At 48.9% G+C, this 22874-nt stretch overlaps 1 protein-coding gene across 2 annotated transcripts in view; it reads left to right on the top strand.

Annotated features, from left to right (window-relative positions):
- The window catches only part of tnc (tenectin), a 150058-nt gene that overhangs the window by 71458 nt on the left and 55726 nt on the right, over window positions 1-22874 (top strand). For both annotated transcript variants that reach the window (XM_075889562.1, XM_075889563.1), the window contains exon 2: window positions 932-1047. In XM_075889562.1, the coding sequence (XP_075745677.1) occupies window positions 960-1047 (88 nt within the window). In that variant the 5' untranslated portion in view covers window positions 932-959. The remainder of the gene's footprint in view (window positions 1-931; window positions 1048-22874) is intronic.

Genomic DNA, 22874 nt, shown 5'->3' on the forward strand with positions numbered 1-22874 from the left:
GAACGCATACAAGAGTTGTAAAGGGTAAACATATTTGACGGAAATCTGTCTGGCTGGGCAAAAACTTATACGAATAAAACAAACTCGCAAGCCAGTTTTAAAAATTCAAACGGAAGAAAATTACATCACCTCCCCGAAAAGGATTATGGGAGTGATGAGGAGCATCGCGGTAGTGCAGCGCGAGCACTCGGTTTTTTCAATCAAGAAACTCGCTAGCAGACGCTGCCTGCGTCGGCTTTGCGAGAAGCCGTGGGGAGGCATGCCTAGAGGAGAGGGGGGAGCGAGCGTAGGTTAGCGGATGCTACCTGCGTACTAGGAGTTGCGAGGCAGAAGTGGGAAGCGTAGGAAAGGAGAGAGGGGGGAGGGGACGCCCATGCGCGATGAGGTAGCGAGCGCAAGCAAGCAATAGGACAGAAGTGGAGAGAGTAACACGCAGGAGGAAGGGGAGGAGTCGAGTCGCGCATGCGTAGTATGAGAGTGGACTAAAGACGCGTGATATATCCGCCAGTAAGAGATGCTCCGCATCTAAAACTGGCCCCACGTTTCGGGACCCATTCAGTACTTTCCTCAGGGGGTGACTGTCCGACCGGTTCCGTAATTAGCGACTTTTCATCTTTTTTAACTTTAATATTTTAAAAGTTAGACTAAAAGTGGCTTTAGAGTGTTTTGTTCATATGAGTTTGGAAATCCTTGAAAAGGGAGGTGGCAGTAGAGTCAACGTTCCGACGAATGGTATTGTAATTTTCAACGCAACAACTTCTTTTTGAAGGCATCAACTTGCTCAAGTAGTTGAAAGAGTTGCTGCTGCAGAAGTCTTGAAGTGCGATCACATTTTCCTGCACTGCTTCGTGTATCTTTGCAGCGTGAAGTAACTTCAAAAGTGGCGTTAACCAATGACTAACACACTATTCTTTTTTGTGTGTGTGCGCAGGTGACGAAGCGACCCCCCAGGCCAGGCCATGGGGCTACGGCACCTCATAGCTGGGCCTACGCTGCTGGTCGGCGTGGCTCTCCTATCTGCCTTTTGTTTATCCACAGTCCTATCAGGTGAGTTATTTGATCCCGCCTGCTAGTGCCACGTTCTGAAAGCTAACTGGGGCCTTCTGTGTGAGTCATATTAACTACAACAATTTAGGTACAGTTACGTAAAATAAACAGCCATGCCATGTCATTCAATATTACCTACATCCAGCATAACGTGACTTCCGCATATCGCATATAATTGTAGTATGAGAATCATCATGTTTGCTCTACAAACTACTATGTACACAGCAGTATACACATGAAAGTGCATACTACGTTGCTATATTCCACGAGGCCTACACATTTAACTGCGCCGCCTTGTCGAAAAAACAAGTCGCCTCCCCAACAACACGAACGCAACGCGTTATGCATTCAATCCATGGCGAAGTTTAGGTTACCGTACGGAGTAGAACAAGTGCGCAGACTTTACGCAACGCTACGCCCTGAATACGCCCATAATACGTTCCGTGTGGTTAAAGCTTAAAGCGTCCCGGTCGAGAGCGGTCAACCGTACAACGCGAAAGCCCACCGTACCGCGATATCGACGTCCTTGCAAGCGCGACTCGAAGAATCAATGTTGCACGAGACACGGGGCTATTCTTAAGCGCCACTCGTGCGATATCAACATGCCGCTGACGCAGCGATCTATTTCGGCTGTGCTTAAACGGTTCGCAGCGTTGCAGCTTGCTGCGGTGACTACAGCAGCCGATGTCATCGCGGCGAGAGGCATGGCCGTGTAGGCGTGGTGCTGGACCGCGCAGTGGTCCAGGGATCCCGGCGGGTCCTAACACACTTGCTATAATAAAGTTTTTCTGTCTGTCTGGCTATTTGTCGCAGAGGGCGCAAGAAAAGGTGAGCCAGCGAGAATTGTAGCTGGCTTAGGTAGTTGTAGCACACTCGAAAAAAAAAAAAGACAGAGAGAGAGAGAGAGAGAGAGAGAGAGTCATTTGGCTCATTTTATGAGTCCTCATGCAACCTACGTGACTCTTATTGAAGTGACACGTGAACTCCCTTTGGATAACATTATACTACCAAAAGAGAGTTATAGAACCCAAAAGAGAGTTGACGTGTCTTTTTAACGAGAGTTATGCACGTGGTAAGTCGGGCCTAACAGGACAGAGTAAAGCGACTATTTTTTTTTTCATACAGTGTACGATGCATTGAAGAGGTTCTAATGAATAAAGAGAGAGTGATGAAGGCTAGAATACGTACAATAAGCAGGTTTAATCAAATCAAATAGGTAGGGTGGCCATTTGAAGGTGCCCTGTTTTCATAAGGAGAGGACTAAAAATCATCACCGCCATCAAAGTCATCTGTGTAGACAGCATAGACCTAGCTGTCGGGGTGGTCGCTCCTATTCGCAATGCCCAAGGGCTAGAGGTGGCGCGCGGTGCAATAAAATATGGCTGCGGGAGGAGGATGAACCCATGAACTCACAAAAGAAAAAAATTGGACGCATGAATGTATGGCACGTGTTGCTTTCACCGGATTAACTCTTGATCGTCAGACGAATGTATATCGAACCAAAGTGCTTTCGCAAACGATAGGAACTGCTAAACGTTCGCTACCTCATTTTTTTCCCGCCGTGCTATTGGTGTGCAAGGTGGTGTCAGCTGATCGACTGTGCATCAACGATGCCTTGAGTAATCCTGTGCGTGCTACAAAAAACTGCGCGAACGTATGAACGGAAACTATTGGCACATGAACTGAACGGCAGTCCGAGGTGACTGGTATACAGAGCCTGCCTGACAGATTCCCCGTGATACTTGGGTGCTAGCGAGTGACAGGATGATGATATGTGGGGTTTAACGTCAAAAAACCATCATATGATTGAGACGCCGTTGTGGAGGGCTTTCGCAATTTCGACCATCTGGTGTTCTTGAAAATGCTCCCAAATCTAAGCATTTGGGCCTGTAGTGGTAAGTGGTTAGTGTTCGTTTCTTGCTACCGCGTTAACACCGAGGCTCGCACAGCCGAACAAGGGAGCGTCTGACTACGAACCCTTCTCGAGGGGACGCTTCTGAATTCCGCATGGAGGCGCGACAGTCTAAGGGCATTGCGAATAACTCTGAATTCAGCGCGCAGGGTCAAAAAACGAAGCCTTCACGATGAGGCCCGATCCCTAGAAAACAGTGAGAAGGATCGAGAAGCTAGCGAAAGTGAGCATGTGGGTGTTTGTTTGACCTGTAGGAAGACTCGTGAGGTGACCCGACGCGCCTTGGCAGCGGTAAGATTTCCCCTTCACGACACTTTACTTTTTTTTCCGTCTGCGGAGGCAGGGGACACGTATCGTGAGCGACGGGTAAACACTTCGTGACGCCCAAGGCCGGCTGAGGTCGAGCGCCGCCACCGCAAATGGTGCAGCTCGGCAGAGAAAAAAAAAATATAAGCGTAAGTGCAGTGAAGCGACCGACCGTCTAACCTTCTTCTCTGGGACCATTAGGGCTAGCGCCGTGGGGACACCCTTTCGCTGTTTTATTCTCCTCTCGTGTTCCTTTTATTCTTCAGATTCGCCCTGATGCTGACGCGAAGTATGCGTGACAGCCGGCCATTTCTTCTTTGTCCCGTCAACGCCGCGGGAAAAGCTCGGACACGCCGCAGCTCCGCTGGCACGTTCACACGCGCAATATTTGAAGAACGCCATTCGGCAGCTTACGTTGTGCGTGGTACACAACGCGCGCACGCTGTGTATGTGCGCATGTACACGCTAACACACACACGCACGCACGCACAAGTACACGTGGTTAGAACGAGTTTTCCGGATAAGCGAAGCCGCGTGGTGCATAGCAGCTAAACCACTAAAAAACGAAACCTCGAGGAGAATCATTTCGGCGATGCAGTGGCTCGTCGGTACACGAGCACCATCATTATCCTTCGTTGCACAATCTGTACACTGCATATCGACAGGAAAGACACGTGGAAGCTAATAAAAACACAATAGAGGGAGGAACTCCGGGATGGGTGCCCTATAATTCGCTTCCCGAGTGCTAATCTGTAGGTCTTTGTGCCTCCCCACCCTCCTCCGGCCCCTTCTACCAGCCCTTCTCTGCGCTGACGTGACCTAGGGCAGTTACTGCAAAGAACAAAGACGACGAGATAACTATCAGAAAATAAGGTAGTCGTGTTAACAGTGCGTTCCACTGCTGTCTTAGAGGGGCACAGAGTAAAGCCATTGCGACGGAAACAATCGAGCCGGCATGTATGATCCAGGCAGAAACTGCGTTCACTTGTCCGCACACTAGTGTGGCGCAATGCTCGCGCTTTAAAGGGCATCAAGAGGTAAGCAGTCCCATACACTGGCACCCTTGGGTCCACACACACGCCCGCTCTACGTAAACGCACGCTGCACTGCTCCGGCTCACAGTTTTATAGAATCAGTTTTCGAACTGGAAAGTTTACCCGTGCAAGCGTCTTTGCTAACGCACAAGTTAGTGCGGCGTTCAGAGCTGGAGAGGTCATATTGGAGAGGTCAACGACAAGACTTCAGTGTGCGTGGGTCCTCGAACAGCATACCACCCATTCTCTGGCCCCGTTGGCCACACCTGTTTCACCGTCCCAATGGAAACAAAGAGAGCCATTGACCTGAGCACAGCCATTTCGAAGAGGCAACATGAACGGACAGAAAACGAAGCGTATGCGTAATAACGTCGTTGTTTACGCGAGTGAGAGGCAACACAAAACAAGCGACGAAAGTTACTAACATCACTGAAAGTGAAGTCGTCAGTGCGAACATTTCATTCGCCTTACTTTCTTCCCTTAGCCTGACGTCCTCCTTCTTCTACATATACATCGTTTTTTTTGTTTTTTTTGGCGGTCATTTGTACATCGCTTATAGCCTGACCCGGACGACGCGGTTTAGAAAGAACAGAAAGAGGAGGGGGGGGGGGGGAGGGGAATACAGAAATCTTCGTGGAATGACCCCACCGTCACCGCGTTCGAATCGAGCAACCCACAGACACGTCTATGAGGTGTACGTGAGAGAGGGGGTTGGGGCGAAGGAGCGGGTTGGGAACGCATCACTGGCATAGTGCAATACGAAACTGCCGGGGCGGGGAGAAAGGAAAGGGCTACGGGCTATTTAGCGGCGAGAAATCACCTACACAGCTAATGCGTTCTCTCTCCTTCCTGTGTGTACACGTCGAGTCCCAGACATACACAAAGCGTCCGAGTGACCAGGCTTGGGGCAGAATAACCCGGTCTCTGGAGAATCGTTACGTGGAAGATGGCACCCGGTCATATGGAGGGGGCGTAGACCTAGCGGCGATGATGACAGTGGGAAGGGGCGCCGCTGAAAGGAGTAGATGCGGCTTTGTGTTGATACGACGCTGTTGCGTTGGTTGTTATGGCTATCCGCATACGAGAGACCACTTGAGTGCTTATGGAAGTGGACGTTGCTCTTTCTGGACGGGAATGAGGCGTCTCTGGGAAGGAAAGCGGGCGATGACTCGTGCATATACGGAAGAATTACCCTCGCACTCGTGTACGCTGTACCGTGTGTACGCTCGCTGCCGCAGTGGTGACCCCCAGGTGAAAGGAGAGCGCGCGTGATGGCTTTCTTCCCTGCAGTCACGTTGTCACTATGACACGGCACCACCGACTGTTTATTTGGCGTGTGACTTTTGTTCTTCTTTCTTTTGTAAATATTTCGTGAAGATTCTCCTTTTCCCAGGAACAGGAGTCCCCACTTTCAGGCGTCTTTCTTCGCCATGCACCTTCTTTCTTTTTTTCCTGTCCCATATTGAAGAATGCGTTATATACTCCTTGAGACCAAGGTGTGGCTATTCCGTAGTCCGTACTAGGAATATCATGTAATACTAACGTCAATGCAAAATAAATTGAGCTCCCGTAATGATTCTACCAGAAAGCGAGGAAAGCCGCAAGATTGGAACAAATATGCCCGGAAAGAGTGACAGCAACACAAAAGACAAAGATCAGTCCAAGAAGACTATTACGAATACAGGACCTATATCGATCTCTGCACAATATGTGTGCTTGTCTGAAACCCTGGACATGTAGTGCAAATGAGTGAACTTATTATGCTCGGTTTATACGCCAGAGCGAAGAAGCGAGGAAGTTCAAGAACATTCGGACCGTAATTAAACCCGACAAAATGTCCACCCCTTTACAAACTGCACACTGGCCAACTCATTAAGACACGCACGCACGACACGCCTTTCTCTGGCATGGGAGAAAAGATAGTACACGCTCGACTGTTTGGGCAGGTTTCATGTTTCAGCGTTTCCGTCTTGAGATTAAAGATTGGTCTTGCTTAATCCGTACGTAAGCACACATGCACGCCAACACACACACACACACACACACACGCATGCACGCACGCACACACACACACACACACACACACACACACACATACACACACACACACACACACACACACACGCACGCACGCACGCACGCACGCACGCAAGCTTCCGCACACATAATAAAAACCCACACACGTGCTGTTGCTAGCGTAAATCACGTACGACGTATAGGTTCGTGTACAGACAGTCTTTTTTTATTTCTTCGATTTCCAATCGTTCTTTTTTGTTCTCCCGCTGCGGCGGTAGCAACGGGCCTGCGAACGGTCTTCCGCGCCGCAGCAGCAGCGGTGACAGCCACTTAATCGTGAGCGCGGGAGGTGGCGGGGACGAGGCAAGCATCGAACTGGTCGCGACTCCCCGCGGCGCAGCCTGTCCGACGTCGTCGACGCCGTCACTTTCCCCGTTCCGGCGGCGGCGTCGGTCCAGTGACGTAACGCACCGGTGCGGGAGGAAGGCGCCGCCACCGCGAGTGTCATGGTCGCTGCACCTTGACCCATTTGCGGGGCCAAGCACTGCCGAAGGAGGCGGCGGTGGCCTCCATCTCTCGATGCGCTGCCGCCGTCGCCGCTTTCACTTTCGAGCCTGCGCACATGTGCGACGCCGCGTGGCTACCTGCCGCGACGTGGAAAAGAGGCTGTGGAGATTGCCAGCGAGTGTTGCCGCTATAGAGGTGGTTTTTGAGACCACGGAAGCACTTTGGAATGATACGTTCTTTGGCGAGAGTGCCTGTTTATGACACACCCGCAATCGATCTCTTATGCATCACCTAAATTCCATTACGCATATAAGGGTATAAAACCGGAAACGCGTCCTGTTGACTACACACCTTTTCTTCTTCTCCTTCTCGTGTGTTTTAGACATTAGATAGACAGACAGACAGACAGACAGATAGATAGATAGATAGATAGATAGATAGATAGATAGATAGATAGATAGATAGATAGATAGATAGATAGATAGATAGATAGATAGATAGATAGATAGACAGACAGACAGACAGACAGACAGACAGACAGACAGACAGATAGATAGATAGATAGATAGATAGATAGATAGATAGATAGATAGATAGATAGATAGATAGATAGACAGACAGACAGACAGACAGACAGACAGACAGATAGATAGATAGATAGATAGATAGATAGATAGATAGATAGATAGATAGATAGATAGACAGACAGACAGACAGACAGACAGACAGACAGACAGACAGACAGACAGATAGATAGATAGATAGATAGATAGATAGATAGATAGATAGATAGATAGATAGATAGATAGATAGATAGACAGACAGACAGACAGACAGACAGACAGACAGACAGACAGACAGACAGACAGATAGATAGATAGATAGATAGATAGATAGATAGATAGATAGATAGATAGATAGATAGATATATAGATAGATAGATAGATAGATAGATAGATAGATAGATAGATAGATAGATAGATAGATAGATCACGACCAAGTATTGCTACGTGGCGCCACGGATAACTCGAAACTCGATAAGGAAGAAGACGATGTCGGAGCTCTCGTCCAGGCTGGCTTCCATCTTGTATGCCTGCTTGTTTTCTCGATAGTAAACATATTTCTCCGACGCATTTTCCCCGTAACAGTATTTCGCAATATATAACGAGCCACCCACATTGCAATTCCGCAAGTAGGGTTTGCCACATATCGAAATAGTGCGCTAACGAAACGGCCCGACCTCAAGTCAGCTGTTAACACCATTGAAGCTTACAGGCGCAATTAAAGAGCTAGGGTACAATACGAGGAACTGAAGCTCCCGCAGCGACAGTGGCGCCATTGTGTGCTGGCGATCTTTTTGTGAGTGACGGCCAGAAGACTGCCTACTTGGTTACATGCGATGTGGCACGTTAAAGAACCCCAGGTGGTCGAAATTTCCAGAGCCCTCCACTACGGCGTCTCTCATAATCAAATGGTGGTTTTGGAACGTTAAACCCCACATATCAATCAATACATGTGATGTGATACGAGGAGAAGCCCACTTTTGTAGGCCTGCACTTTCTTGTAACACTTGTCTCGAGAAATAAGCGCGTTAGTATTTCAATGAGACGCTGTCTACTACTTTCGAAAATAGACTGAATAAAAAAAAAAAACAGCTATCACGTGCACTACGCCATATAACACTAACCGAGAGATTCGCAATATATGCGAAGCATTTCAGCGTGCGAAAAGCTCCCTCGAGCAACAGAGACAGCTTCCGCAGACATGCAGAACAATATGGCAGTTATTAGAACAATTGAAACAAGAGTGCGTAATCTTGGCACGGTGCAGCTACGGCTCAAGTGTAGCAACTTCAGAGATGCTGCAGAACTTTCGTGGCTTGTGATGACACATGATTCATGTTTTCTGGCAACCTCAGAACGACTGTCTCGTCCATGCCAAACATTTATAACTAAACGCTGTTTAACTGCAAATGCACGCGACAAACCAACAGAAAAGAAGCGGCGTGCAATAGAAGGTTAACGTGTAGTCTAGGAATGTGCACAAGAAAAGCTGTGTAGAGAGACGCCGGGGAGACATAACACAGCTCGTCGGACGCGTGTCTTTCACGAGTATTATATACCCCCGCTGCTCGCGCACATATACGGGCCCTTTCCGAGAAACGTAATTCCACCTAAGGACACCCACTGTATAGCGAGGATTACGAAGGATTTTGTGACCCCTTGTCCCGTTAGTTGATTCTCGGCAACGCTTCCTTTGTAGTGGATCACCATCCACGGCACTGAAGTTCATCCCCGAGGCAGGACGCTTCGAAACAAGTTGAAGCTACACACAAGTGATGCGGACAGCGGGTGACGTCACTCTACCCGGACAGAGACAGCGTGGCTGTAAATAATACACGAACAACTCGTTTCAATCGCTCCTCCATCTTCCGCTTAAAAAATCCTCTTGTAAGCTTTGCGGATGAACCCAACCATCTCGCGGTTCAAGGACAGGCTTTGATAGTGTTCGACGCACTTCCCGGCTGAAAACGACTGGCTTTTATGTATACCCTCGTGAAGTGAGGGCCCGTAGGATCCCTCTCGTGATGCTCATTGTTACATCTTCGTGTGTAAACGCTAGACTAAGATTCGAGGCGCGAAAACTAGCTTTCTTTGGTCTTTCTTTTCTTGGTGACGTGCTTCTCTCGATCAATAACATGCACGAATGGCACATCGCGTAAAGTTGAGGTCACGACCTGAGCGTCATGTATATTCATTCTTGGCAAAGGCGAAGGAGGGTGCCATAGCTGTAGCTTCGGAGGTGGGGGAAATATATCCGTGTATTGCATACATATGCGTCCTGAGGATCTCTTTGTTTGGCTGAGGCAGAATTTTTTTTCGGGATATTGGTTGGATAATAGATCGTATATACACACATTTTACCGCCAATGCGAAGAACAACGCCGAGGCCCTTTCTCGGGGTCACAGCATGACGCAATCTTTCATGTTTATTCATGAAACGTGTCTGGTAAAATCGAGGTATACTATACGTGCCCGATCGAAACTTATTTTTTTATTTTTCTGTTGTTGTTTTTTTACTTTCCGTGCACGCGCGTTGACGTAATGGCGCTTATTTCCGTCTTAAGATCCTCGCAGTTTTTTTTTTCGCATTGTTTGTTATCTCGCCGAAAAAACGACCGTTGGATATGTGTACAGATTTCGGGGCGCCCTTTTTCCGGCTTTTGGGGAAAACAGTTTTTTAGCTGCACCTAAAAGAAAACGTCAATGCTGTGCGTATATTTTTATTCAGTTTCGGCGCGTCTAACTAAAAAGACGACGATGACGACAATAACAACGACTAGAAGCACAGGGGTTTAAAGGGATGCCATGAAGTGATTTGAAACGTCACGTTTCGCGCAATGCACTTTCTGGACAGACTTACAGGTATAAATTAGGTTATAATAGTGTGCACCCGCTCGTTTATACACGTTTATAGCTCTTCTTTGAGTTGCTTCTACTATATTTGCAAAGAAATTCTCGAAGAGTGGGTGTAGCTATAGAGTCAATGTATCGATAGGTTGTCTCGTCTCCTTCAAAGTGCATGTGCTGCCTTGTTTCAATTGGCAAGACGATATGAAACTGCAGGGCTGCAGAAACTCCAGCGTGGTCAAGAATTTTTTATCTCTCACGATATACTCTGCCGCATTTGGCGGTACAAAAGTTCAAGCCCAAAATAACAATGTCAGAGACTAGTCTAGCATGAAGTAACATTCATGCATGTTTACTTTTATTTATTGAGTAATTTATGGCACGCGCAACAGCGACATGCAAAAAAAAAAGAGAGTCTTCAACACTGGCGAAGAAAAAGTTGCGAAAACCCCTGCTTAATAATTAGACATTGAAGACAAAGTTGCTGTTGTAAAAGCGGACATCAAGTAGTGAACCCTTATTGGCTCTAGGCACCGTTAAAGAACGCTCAGACAATTCTTGCCAATAGTTAGCGAGCGCTAGCAATTATGAGTCAACGTTGGTTGTGTGTAAGAAATTAAACTAGTTAAATTGGCCAACATATTATCGTCGCATCGTAATCATATAACAGAAAATTAATGGAAGAGGTAAAGGAACATTAGGTCTTCAAAAATAAACTTGCCATCAAGTTCAAGCGTTTCGTGCTGAACAAAAGAAAAACCCAACGCGGAATGTAGGGCGTTCGGGAGGATCGCTGCTTCTGGTACGAAGGCAATGACAAAGCTAAGCTCCATTAAAAACGACAATGTAGGCCCAGACAAAGCCAGGAGAATGGGTACCTCTCAGTGCGTGCTACACACGCAGATGACTCGAGAAATGTCATGATTCATGTGTTTAGAATAAATTGTGAACGCCTTAGAGGACTACATGCACTCTACTATGGGGGAGCCGTAAGCTGTCCCGGTAAAGCTATGAGAATTATGTACAGTGTATGTGAGCTACGGGAACTAAACGGTAATAAAAAGATATGCTTCGTGGATCTAACTGGTGTGGTAGTTCTACCACTCATCTCCACATTGTATGTTCATTCTCATCATACTAACCAGGAGATAAATCCAATCGTTTTTCTCTAATTCGCGACTATTTATAAGCCATCGATGCTAACTCTTCTTTTTTTAACCCATGACAGTTCGAACAGAATAAGACGACGCTATTTTTCAACCATCAATACAAGGGCTTGTTAGTTTAGCAATGAAAGTTCGAACAGAATTAACTGATTAGTAAACTTCATTACAGCTGGCGAAGCTTTTTGAGAGAGTCTGCAGAGATCTTTGTCACAATCTCGTCTTTCGAAAGTTTTCACGCAACCAAACAGCGCTTAAGAGAGTAAAGCACCACGGCTGGGACAGCAAGCGCATACGAAGGCTCCTCTACCGTGAACATGGCGGTGGCATGTGAAATAACAGTTTGAGAGGCTGGCACGTAAGGCCCGAAGCTGCCTGCAGCCAGTAAGTTGATTCCATCGAGATGGGGAAATCTAGTAAACACGCTGGATTCACCGCGAGCTGTCGAGGTTCCAGCGGCGTCGCCCCAATCGACCTCGAGACACCGGGCTGTGCTGCAGGGGGAGGCCAGCACGGCGCCTTTGCAGACCCCGCTTGGACATTAACGCGGTAAAGCAAATAAGCCGCGACACTCGAGCGTCTCGGTCACGGCATTCATCTGTAGCTGAAGCAGCCAGCAGCAAGCAGCAGCAGCAAAAGCAGCAGCAGCAGAACCGAATGCGTCAGGGTCGATCGACCCTGTGCGATACTACGCCGCCGCAGTGGGTATCCGTGGCCAGTTACATATTCATACGGAGAAAGTGGCGGGGATGAAGAGTAGGTGCCAGAGAAGGGTAGAGCGTTGGTCAGTGCCGGGAAGAGGGACGTGGGGGTGTCCACGGCGAAGGCAGCGGCGCGACCGTGGCCTAGGCGGGTGCGAGGAAGGAATCTACGCGACCGCACCTGGGCATCTCATTTGCGAGCGGCGCGCACGATCGACCTTCGCCGGCGTTTGGGGCAGGTCTTGACACTGCGGGCGCGTGGCATGCGGGGTCCTTCACTGCGGACTCGCGGCGCCTCACGAACGGAGGAAAACCACCGGCCGCCAGACGAGGAGTAGGAAGTGTAGACAGTTAGATACGGTGCACCGCCGATGGAGCTGGAGCTATGGCGTAGTACAAGGTGTAGTGCAAGGTCGCAATTTAAATATCTTTATTCTAGCTAACCTTTCTTTTTTTTGCGTATCGTTTATCTACATTTTTCTCAAGTACAGAAGCAAGGACACATTGAGATGCACCTGTACGGGCAGTTCCGTCGTTATCTATATACTCATGCTGTGTGTGTATATCGTATATTTATTAACTTTGATATCACCTTTCATCATTGGTTCAATGTGGGGTGAATAATGACAGTGTCTTGAGGTACATAAATGACACCCACTTCTTCCCATAAGAAAGCGCCGCGTAGTGGATAGAATCGGACGTCGACGAGCCGGTGCTCTTAACTTTTCTCTATAATGGACTCTCAATGCCACTTTCTCCTATTGAGAACTCATTGAGATAGGCACAATTATTTTGCAATCAACTTAAGGCCTCAGAAATTTAGATAGCAGGCAGAGCTTTTGCATGTCTTGTACGCTTTGGTACATTTCACGTAGACTTCACACATGTTACGTCGTTGCAAGCACGGAGACCACCTGTCGTCCAGGAGACTCCAAGCGTATCGCTAAGGATGGCCTGCGCACTGAAATCGCACACACCTTGCGAAAGTTCAAATGAGCCACCGGATACACTACGCAATTTGGGCACCGAAGCGCGCGCCCTTATACTTGCGTAAAAAGAGAGAGCGAGAGACGGTGTGGGGATCCGTTGTTATGTAACAGCGTTTATAAACGACTGGCCTGGGTCGTTCGACACCAGGGGCGACGAGCAAGGCGTGGCCGTATATAACCGCCGAATGTAATTCTCGCACTTTCTTCGCCGCCTAATTCCGCAGGCACACCTCTCTTCACCGAATGTATAACAAGAAGCCCGCTACCGAGTCCTAGCGTACGAAGCAACCTGGCGAGCCTTGGCACATAGACCCTCAAGGAAGTGTAGGTTCAATGGTACTAGATCTCCCCGAAACGAGACAGCAGATCTTTCAAAGCGCGTAATGCGAACATCCGTCACTGTGCCAAGCAAGCCACGCCCCCTCGCTCACTTCCCGTCATTCGCACGTGGTCAGTCATCGGCGCAGGGAACGAAGCCAGTTGGCGCATGTGGTATGGCTTACAGAGCCTGTCGTGAACCCAATTGTGGCAGTTGACGTGAAGTTCCGTACTACGACTGGTTTCTTTACGTACCCGACGTACGTTGTAGGAGGTGGTGATGGTGGTAGTTGCGACGCTGTTACAGTAGACCTGGTCGACCTGGTTGTACATAGCCAGCAAGTGTACTCCCTAAGGCTTTTAATCAACTTGTAGTAGGAGGGCGTAGTAGGAAAGCTCCGTGTTTCACAAGGAGCAATCAGCAATCGCTGCTCTCTCTCTTCCTCATGCATGCATCTTCGTAAAGCAATCTTCCGGTTAGTTTGAAGGATTCGGCAAGGGAACGTTGGCGTGCAATCTTGGAGTCCGTACCCTAGCATAAACCTACTTCGCACGTGGATTCTATAGATAATATAAACCAAGCTTCACTGACACAGTCAGGTCATGTCAGTAAAACATGTTCCTTCGGCGATGTGTAGAGCTTCCCCGTGATGCACCGACATACCTGAGCAGATATAATTTTGAAACATGGCGCATCAAGATATCGTTCGAGTTGTAACTGACTTTGTTTACCACCATTCAGTAGTCGGTACCACATAATAACATGAGTACGCATGGTACGCATGAGTACGCATTCACAAGTTCGCTTCTGCATTACAGCAGCGTTTCGATCAGAACTAAAACACTGCTATGACGCAACATAGAATATACGCGTGTATTGTTAGTAAGGGGGTACCTTATCGACGCTGAACAAAAGTTTGCTGAAACTTTGCCAACATTTGGAACTCTGTAGATATTCCTTAATACTGCGCATTTGGATTGCATGGGTACAGTGTGGTGAAGTTTAACCTAGCCAACATTTGGAACTCCGTAGATATTCCTTAATACTGCGCATTTGGATTGCACGGGCACAGTGTGGTGAAGTTCAACCTAGCTGAAGGAGCATCGTCCACATTTCAGTGGTATGAGCAACGCCACGCAGCGATATCAGTAGATATCGTCGAGCACAGAGGTAGCATGACCCTCATTCCCTCAGTTTCTCGGAGCTCTCGTGAACGGTACTCAACAGGGCACTAGAGCCAACGAGCTATATAATGCACTCATGACTGCGCTTCAAGTCACAATTTTTAATACCGAACCTGCTCTTGTTCGGCCAACCTGCGTGAAAATAGACTTGCCCCCCCCTCCCTCCTGCATGCTTACATAGTGTACGCTCGAGGTTTTGCTATAGTAAGCCCCATAATTTTTCTTACGATACGTCGAACAAGCCCAGGCGGCCATAAATGTTCCTCGCCTCTTTCCCACGCAAAGGGATAAAACTATTTTAATGGCAGAACGGGACGCGGCCGTGCTTGCACCTGCATACGTAACCCGCGTGCCACCCACGTTTTTTTTTTTTTCGAGCACAAGTTGAGCTTTAGCGACCAGGCATCAGTGAAAGTGCTACGCACCTGCGCACATCCGGCCAACCGTATTCCATATACGGTGTCAGGAAGGAAGCAAAGGCAGACCCCACAATTAAACGACGTGAAATGTGAAAGTGTTGCGCCCTATCAGCCATTTGGGAGGCGAACATTCGGCACCGGGCGTCGAGAGTGAAAGCACGGTCGCGTTGCTGCAACGCAACAGCCTCCCCGAGTGAAGTGCCTCCCTCTCTTCTTCCTTTGGGCCTTTCTCCATTTGTCAAATTCTCGCGCGCGGCCATGTATTTTGGAAAGCCGCCACCCGGGCGAGCCGCGAGAGGGCGCGCCGGCGCGGCTCTCTTTTAAGGCTTTTGCGCACGGCACTGCAGTGCGCGCTTGTTGTGTCCAGACATCGTAACCTGGAGGTCTTGTAAGTAGAAAGTGAAGGGAGGAGTCGAGGAGGGGGGGCTTAAAGGAGGCTGTTGCAGAGGTCTCTAGACGGATGAGCATGTGCTTGTGAGGGAACATATAGCGAGTGCTTACACCCTGCGGTCAGCGCCCGAGGTGTATAAAACCGAAACTGGCGAGCTTCTTGCTCCATCACCTCACGCTGGGAGAGCTAAGCTCGCGGCGGCATCAGCATCTTCGGCAGAAGCAATCGCCACGGCTGCCGCAGAAACAACAACAGCAACGGCAGCAAACGCGGCGAAGGAATGGCGCCTCGTTACGTGGGGTACGCCTTTCGGGAAACTGCAGGAAGGGGGCGCCAACTCCGGTGGTGGTGGGTGGTGGTGGTGTAACGCCCGTTTGATAAATGGACCACTCGGCCACATCGCACACACCGAGAGGCGCTGGAGGTGATCGTCTCGGACGCGGATTTGGAACCGGGATGGGCTCACAAGTGCTCTTTCGTACGCAAGCAAGAGCAAAAAAAAAAAAAAACAGCAGCTACACAGGTAGAATTGCGTAAGGAAGAAACGTGACCATAGGCGCGGCGTGAATAGGACGTCCGATGAGCGCAGAGTGCCGGAATTCCTGTCGGCCTCCCGTCGCCAGAAATCTTTTTGGGGTGAATTTAGCGCTGCTATTTCAGCTAGCTGAGCACCAAGGTATTGCGGATGCCAGTGTTGTATGTCAGGCGGCACTCAGCATGCGTTCTGTCCGAGCGAGTTTCGTTCACTGCATGCATTGGTCAACTACCACGAAGAAAGAAAAAGGAACACGTCCCGTTGTGCACAAACGACGCACCTCCGAAGACGATGCATCGTGAAGAAGCTTTACGTTTTCTCACTGAACATTGGCGTGAAATCAACATCACGTTAATCGGCAGTGCGTAAGTTGACAGTGACAGTCTAACAGGAAGCCACACAGAGAGACAAAGACGCAAAGAGACAACAAAAAAGAACTTTGTTTGGGTTCCAAGGAACGCTACTATTTTAGAGCAACGTAGCGGACAACTCCCATGTGGGGCTGAATAGGCTGAGACAAAGGGAGAGAGAAGAGAAAAAGGTTTCTCGAAATATTGAACTGCATGAGTTCTAACCCACACTATCCCTCTCGTTTACGATTACTCGCACGAAGGCAAAGTTAAACATCTGTTCGATGAGGTCATAGTTGCAGCGAACTAACCCAAAAGCCCGTTCTCTCAGAACATCTGATATGTCATGGTTCATCGCGATAGAACGCCTTCAAGGTGAACGCTAGTGTCACCGATAGTTTCACAGACTTAGAATACGGAGTCAATGAGAAAGGTTTCTCGGAACCGAACGTTAAATAAAAATGTTATTTCACTTGTCTTGCTCATGAGGCGCTTTTCTAACCTACACGAAGGAGAGGGGGAAAGAATACCGAAGAACGAGATGATTGACAAATAATACGGTCGCACGCATAGCAGCGCATACCCATGAAGCTTTCAAAACTACTAGTATGAACTGTCTCTTAGTACGCTGCGTGCTTTCTGGAATATGTTGCAACGCACTGCCGGGACTTAGCGTAATCTCTTTAACGCCATTGCAGCGAGTTTTACATGAAAAATGTCGCACAAGCAAGAGCCGAAATCAATGAAAGCGTTGAACGAGGCACGCATTGCTACAGTGTCGACATTTATCGACAGACTCAGCGGGCAAAATTCAGACCTCAAAATGCGGATTGAGGTTTCGGAAGCTTAAACGAAAGTTCGACGCTATCCAACAGCCTCGAAACAGCACAAAAGAGAGCCCAGCGGGACAGCATTCCGCATCTCACGCTTCTTACGCTAACCTACCCTATTCACCACGAGTTAGCGGATGCCACGGGCAGTGCATCTCCGTAATCGGGGACGCAACAATTTAAACTCGATGGCGGCGCTAAAAGCTAAAAGCGCTGTACGAGGTCATCCCACACGGGGCACTTTAATGTAGCCAGTGAGCACACGTACACAAAAGACCCTATCTTTGGACGCGACGACGGCGATAACGTCATTCCGGATGCGTCCGGCTATTCAGTCGAATCTGGAAAGACGAGACAGCGTTCGCTAACGTCGTGCCAAGCGTCAGTCACGTCCCTCCTAACGGCAATCAAAGACGAAGGAGTCGGAGGGACGAGCTCGGTAAGGAGGGACAGTGAGGCGAAGCCAAACCACTGCTCACAGCTGGCCGGCATTCCTTCTCTGAAGCAAGCCACCGGTTTTATATATTGAAGAAAGGGGCGACGGTAAGTCCCGCGCAATTTGTCCGATTGTCGGGGAGGAGACAGAGAGAGAGAGAAAAAAAGTGCGCCAGCAAGTATGCGCGAACAATGGCATGACCAAGAAAAAAAAAGAAAAATGAAGTGAGGTAGCGGCTACCGAATCACGCCTCACTGACGTGGCCCGTTGCGTTCCAAAGAAAAAAGTGTGTTGTCGTCATTTTGCTTTATCGCGCCCAGAAGGCAGGATACCTATAATGAGAACTGAGGAAAGAACGAAAGTATACTAGCAGCATACAGGATACGAACCCAACGGCGCGTGCATGCTCGAGAGAGAGAGAGAGAGAGAAAAGTCACGTCAAGACGGTGTGCGCGCAGCCGGTGGTTATAGCTGACGAGAACTCAAGCTTCTGGCAGCACTGGTATACGTTTCCAGGTATGCTTGTATACGAGGAAGGCGGGTTTGTGCAACAGAGACTCGCGCAAAAATACCACGTCGGTTACTTAAATACCTGATGAGATGCGTGATGACGCGTTTCTCTTTTTGTACTCGGGTTTTCAACTTTAATAACGCTACGTACAGCCGAAACTAAGAACGTCGAGTGCATACTGGCGGTTCAGTTATTGATACGTTAACTCGACGTTCTTAGTTTTTGAAGAAGCCTACTAACGTACGTAAGTAACAGTAATACGTTATCATGTGCTCATATTTTTTAGTGAGATGAAATCCTTGTCGTGAACAGCCATTATTACACGTGGGCCGCATGTAATTTGCACTGCGAACGGTGCTTCATGACGTTGTCCAAGAACGATATTCGAATTGCTTACGTATCCTTAAAGCATTCCTTTTACAATTCAGTCTATAGAAAGTTCTCACGCCTGTCTAGATTAGCCGATCTTTTTAGTCGCATTGAGACAGTATTTACGCCGATTGCCGTGTCTGCTCGCGAATGCAAATATACCTCTGGCACAAACTTGAATTTCTGGTCCTGGAGAGAGCGCCGAGTGTCTTGACAAAGAAAAAGCAAGTCACAACCAGTCCATCGACTTACTTTGTCTTAGCTTGTCTTCTTTTGTTTGCTCAGAAGTCCATGAATATTACATTGCGAAAATGCAAGAAGCTGGCGTTATGTCTCTTATGTGTCATCAATATAACACCTCCTGAGAGCTAGTAGGCTACATGCTTCATAGATTAGGCTCACCTGACACACTGTCCTGTTCTTTTTTAACTGTCTTGCTGTGGACAGCTTGTTGAAGCGGACTACATTGCAGACGTGTATATGGTGCCGGCATGAAAATCGGCGCATGCCGTCACATACAGTTGTAAAATGTCCCCGCTTGGAGGAAGTTCGCAGCCACTCAGTCGCACATATCAGTAGTCCCTGACGTAGCGCAGATATGAATTCGAAAAGAGAAATTAATCGATATTTTTTTTTATTTCCTATTTCTCTCCTTCAGCGCCTCCGTGCGAAAGAAACTGCGCGACCAGTGGGAGAAAAAAAAAAAAGTCGAGAAAAGCCTCAACCGGACGCTTATGCGGCTGAATCGTCGTCAATTCACCGTTCGGGAACGCGTGACGGGTCCTACACTTTCTTCTACACGGGAGCCGCAGCAAGCGCACACAGCCGCGCGCGGCAGAGACTGACACTTGACCGGCGACACGATCCTTCTTCAAGGCGATTATTAACGCGGCGGTCACGCTCGTCGCTTAGCCCACCAAGGACCCGGCTGTCCTCCGATTATCTCTCCCCGCTCACTCAAACACGCGCGCTGAGGAAGTTTGCGCGAAAACACGGAGCTCGGTTCGTAGGGTGGTGGGCAAACGGTTTGTCAGGTGAGGTTGACACGCGAAGCGAAGGAAAGAGAAAGACAAGACAGAGCCGCCCGGAAAGCGAGCCTCGTTTTTAAGACGAGAAACGGCGAGAGAACGCGTTGTTAGGGTGACGTCATAACAAGGTTCTCAGGTGAGATCTCGCGCAGCTCCTCCCGCATCCTTCCGTTGCCTTCTCACCAAAGTGAAAAAGGACGTTGGAGTCTATCCTTGTGAGTGTGCTTACGTTTGTTGTTTACGTTTTCGAGAAGTATGCGCTGGAAGCAGAGAAGAATGAGAAGGAACAAACGGAAACGCTTCCTTTCGTAATCGCTTGAGGAACACAATTCTTGGAGATGAGACAAAGGAGGGGAGCGAGAGATATTGTAATACTGATGGAATGTGTAGAAGGAAGATGCAACGGCTTGGGAAAAGGCGAAGAAAGCATTACAAACCGGAAGCGCCAGCACAACGACACACGGCTCAGTGCTCATGTAGACAGCTGAAAGTCTGAACTACTTGTTGGTGGGCTAGCAGATTCATGCTGTGTACTGACAATAAAACTATGGCCACTTAGCGTAAAATTACGAGAAAAGGCGGATAAATGAGAAACGTGAGAACTCACTCTGCACTTGCAAGCTCTTTTTTTTTTCGTTCTTTTACACTAAGCGGGCATAGTTTTATGGCCAGTTTACGGAATAAAATGGTTGAGAGAAACGCCGATGACACATGAGTAGCCTGCGAGTCCCCCCTTCCTCCTTTATACACAAGACTACAGCTGATAGCACTCCTCTCAGTTGTAGGGTGGCGCACCGAACGTCACGCTCTCTCCATCTCGCTCGCCGTCGTCCTCGGCATTCGCAGCCTAAAGCACACAGCTGCTATAGGGCGTACTCACACTGCCCAACATGCTGATCTTCTAACATTGTTTCGGGCTCAATACCGATCGCAGTTGCAAAGCTCGGCATAAGGAAGTTACAGACATTGTATTTCACTGTCATGTCCAGCGTGCACCGTCAACGTAGGGCCAGAAGATGAAAGGGCGCTGTTCATCGGCCGTTGCTGACCTTTGCCGGGCGCGCGCACCTGCGATATACCGTACTAGTACGAGACAGCTATTATCCGGCGAGCGGGTATTATTTTCCGGTCTCTCCCCTGCGCGACCCGTTCGGTTTTATTACTTTTTTTTATCGCACGACCAAGCCCTTTTGCGTTGGCATTCTGAGACGCCGTCCCACACACGACGTCGACTCGGTCAAGTTCGTGGAGCCGTAAACAACGGGTCGTCATCGCGTTGCAGGCTGACGGACAAAAGGCAAACTTGAATGTACGTTCTTCTTTTTGTAATATTTAGTATATTCATCTACATATGCACCACTTCCTACTATTCCTTCTTAGTCTTAACTCCCTGTCATGTTCATTGAGATGCACCACAGTAAGGCACGCCCTAGGCGCTCTTAAAATTGAGTATGAAACGCGTTCAAAAACATCAAGAAACACGCAAGAGGTTTTCTGGTTTCACGCTCTGCTAAATCGACGTCATTGAAACGAGAAAAGGAGTCAGTGTTGCCAGTGCCATCCCCGCTATAAACAAAAAGAAAATGAAGTATAACACAGATGAAGAGGTGCGCCGTACACTGAGCTGTGGCGGCAGCGGCGGTGTGCCGGCGGACCGAGATATCTGTCACCCCGTGCATTCTTATTTCCGCTGACGTGGCCAAGGAAGAGGCCCGCATCCATCGCGCCGAAGGAACGGGTATGCCCTGGACGTGCCGGTCATAGCAGCGCCTCGGACTTGCCGTGTAATAAGGATGGCTGCCGCGCATCAGTGCGCACGCTGCTGACGGATGCCGATCGCTGGCGTTGTCCGTCGCATTCGACCGGCAATCAGGAGGAGAGAAGAGGAGGAGGCGGCGAGAAGAGCTTCCTGATCCACACCCGAATACCGACCGACCCGTCCCGTGATGGGTTTGTTCGACTGCATGCCGCAGCCGTCCGGGAAGAACCATAGGCGCGGAGCACGCCACATTGCCATCACGGCGAACTTCTTCTTGATCTTCTTGCTCATTCCGCCACTGCCCTCGCGAAGGTGTCTTTTCTTTCTTTCTTCGAATGCGCGAAGGAAACGAAACGATAGCTACGAGAGACGCGAGCCTTCGGAAGAGGCCTCCAGCGTCCACGCGCAGCAATGATGCAGCGCGCGGGCGCGTGGATGCATCAGAAGATATGTGCATGCTGTATCCATTGGGAAGAGAAGAGTGGGATGGGGGGGGGGGGGGGGGGGAGGGGTGAGTCACATCGCTTAGCTTCGGCCGTTGACACGGGCCACTCCGAAACATTGATGATGACGGAGGCGGAAGGGAGCAGCGCGGAAATGGGCGATGGCGGAGAATCACGGAACATCGGCTTGAACTTGGAGGGAGATTGGAGGGCAGCGCGTTGGCGCCGGTTCGCACAGAGGTCAGCGCAAATGAGAAGAAGGGTAAGCGGCGAAGGCTGGATGTTAGGTACAAACGAGCACGGCGGCAAAGACAATGGCCGCCCCGGTTGTCGTTCTTTCAGGGAAAAAAAAAAGATGACAGGCGCCTGGCGTGGCGTTCTTTCCGGACCTATAGCCGATTCTGCGCAATCCTTAGCATCACTCTGTCTCGGGTGGTTGTTGAAGTCTTTTTTTTGTTCTTTTTGCTCAAGGCAAACCCAGTATACGTGCATCCATCCTATCTGGAAGAGTTTTGTATGGAAAATCTGTCGGAGTCTCGTTTCCGAGTGTTTGTTTCGATTTCGTGGTGACGACAAAGGAGGACTGGCTTCCGGGAGCTGCAAGATGATCACCCTTAATGTCGTTGTCTAGCTCAGCGATTTAGCAGTGCTAGCTGAGAGTTTAGCCAACTGTGAAGTAGATTCCGTCGCCCCGAACACAGCAACGCAATCTGATAGGGACTTGGGTACAGTTGCAGAACTACTCTTTTCTTTGCCATCCAATACCCGTAACAATATCGATATATTTTTATTCTATCTTTGAGATGAACATGGCAAACAACATCGAAAACACTCGCTTGGCCCCGTAGCCTAGCTGGTTATTGACGGGACCAATTGAACAATTCATTGGGACCAGTTAATTGTAGAAAGCGTAGTAAGGTGATCAACTTGGTTGGTATCCGTTCAGATTCCTGTTTGCCAGCGTGAACATAAACCTCAACGACCTCACTTTTATGGACACAGGCATGACAAGACGTATGTGATCTATAGTGTCTCACTATAAGACTTCTTGTAATTAGAAAGTATTTGTCCAGATGCAAATGAGGTCCAAGGTTCGAATGCAGTTAATAAACGTAGAATGCAAAAAACATGCGGATGTCTAGTAGTCGGACTCCTGCCGGGAACACTGCAGGCGTTCAAAACGAATCCCGAGCATCGCGTTGTACCATTAATGCC

This window comes from Rhipicephalus microplus, chromosome 3 (genome assembly GCF_043290135.1).
Source record: "Rhipicephalus microplus isolate Deutch F79 chromosome 3, USDA_Rmic, whole genome shotgun sequence".
NCBI classification, from domain to species: Eukaryota; Metazoa; Arthropoda; class Arachnida; order Ixodida; family Ixodidae; genus Rhipicephalus; species Rhipicephalus microplus.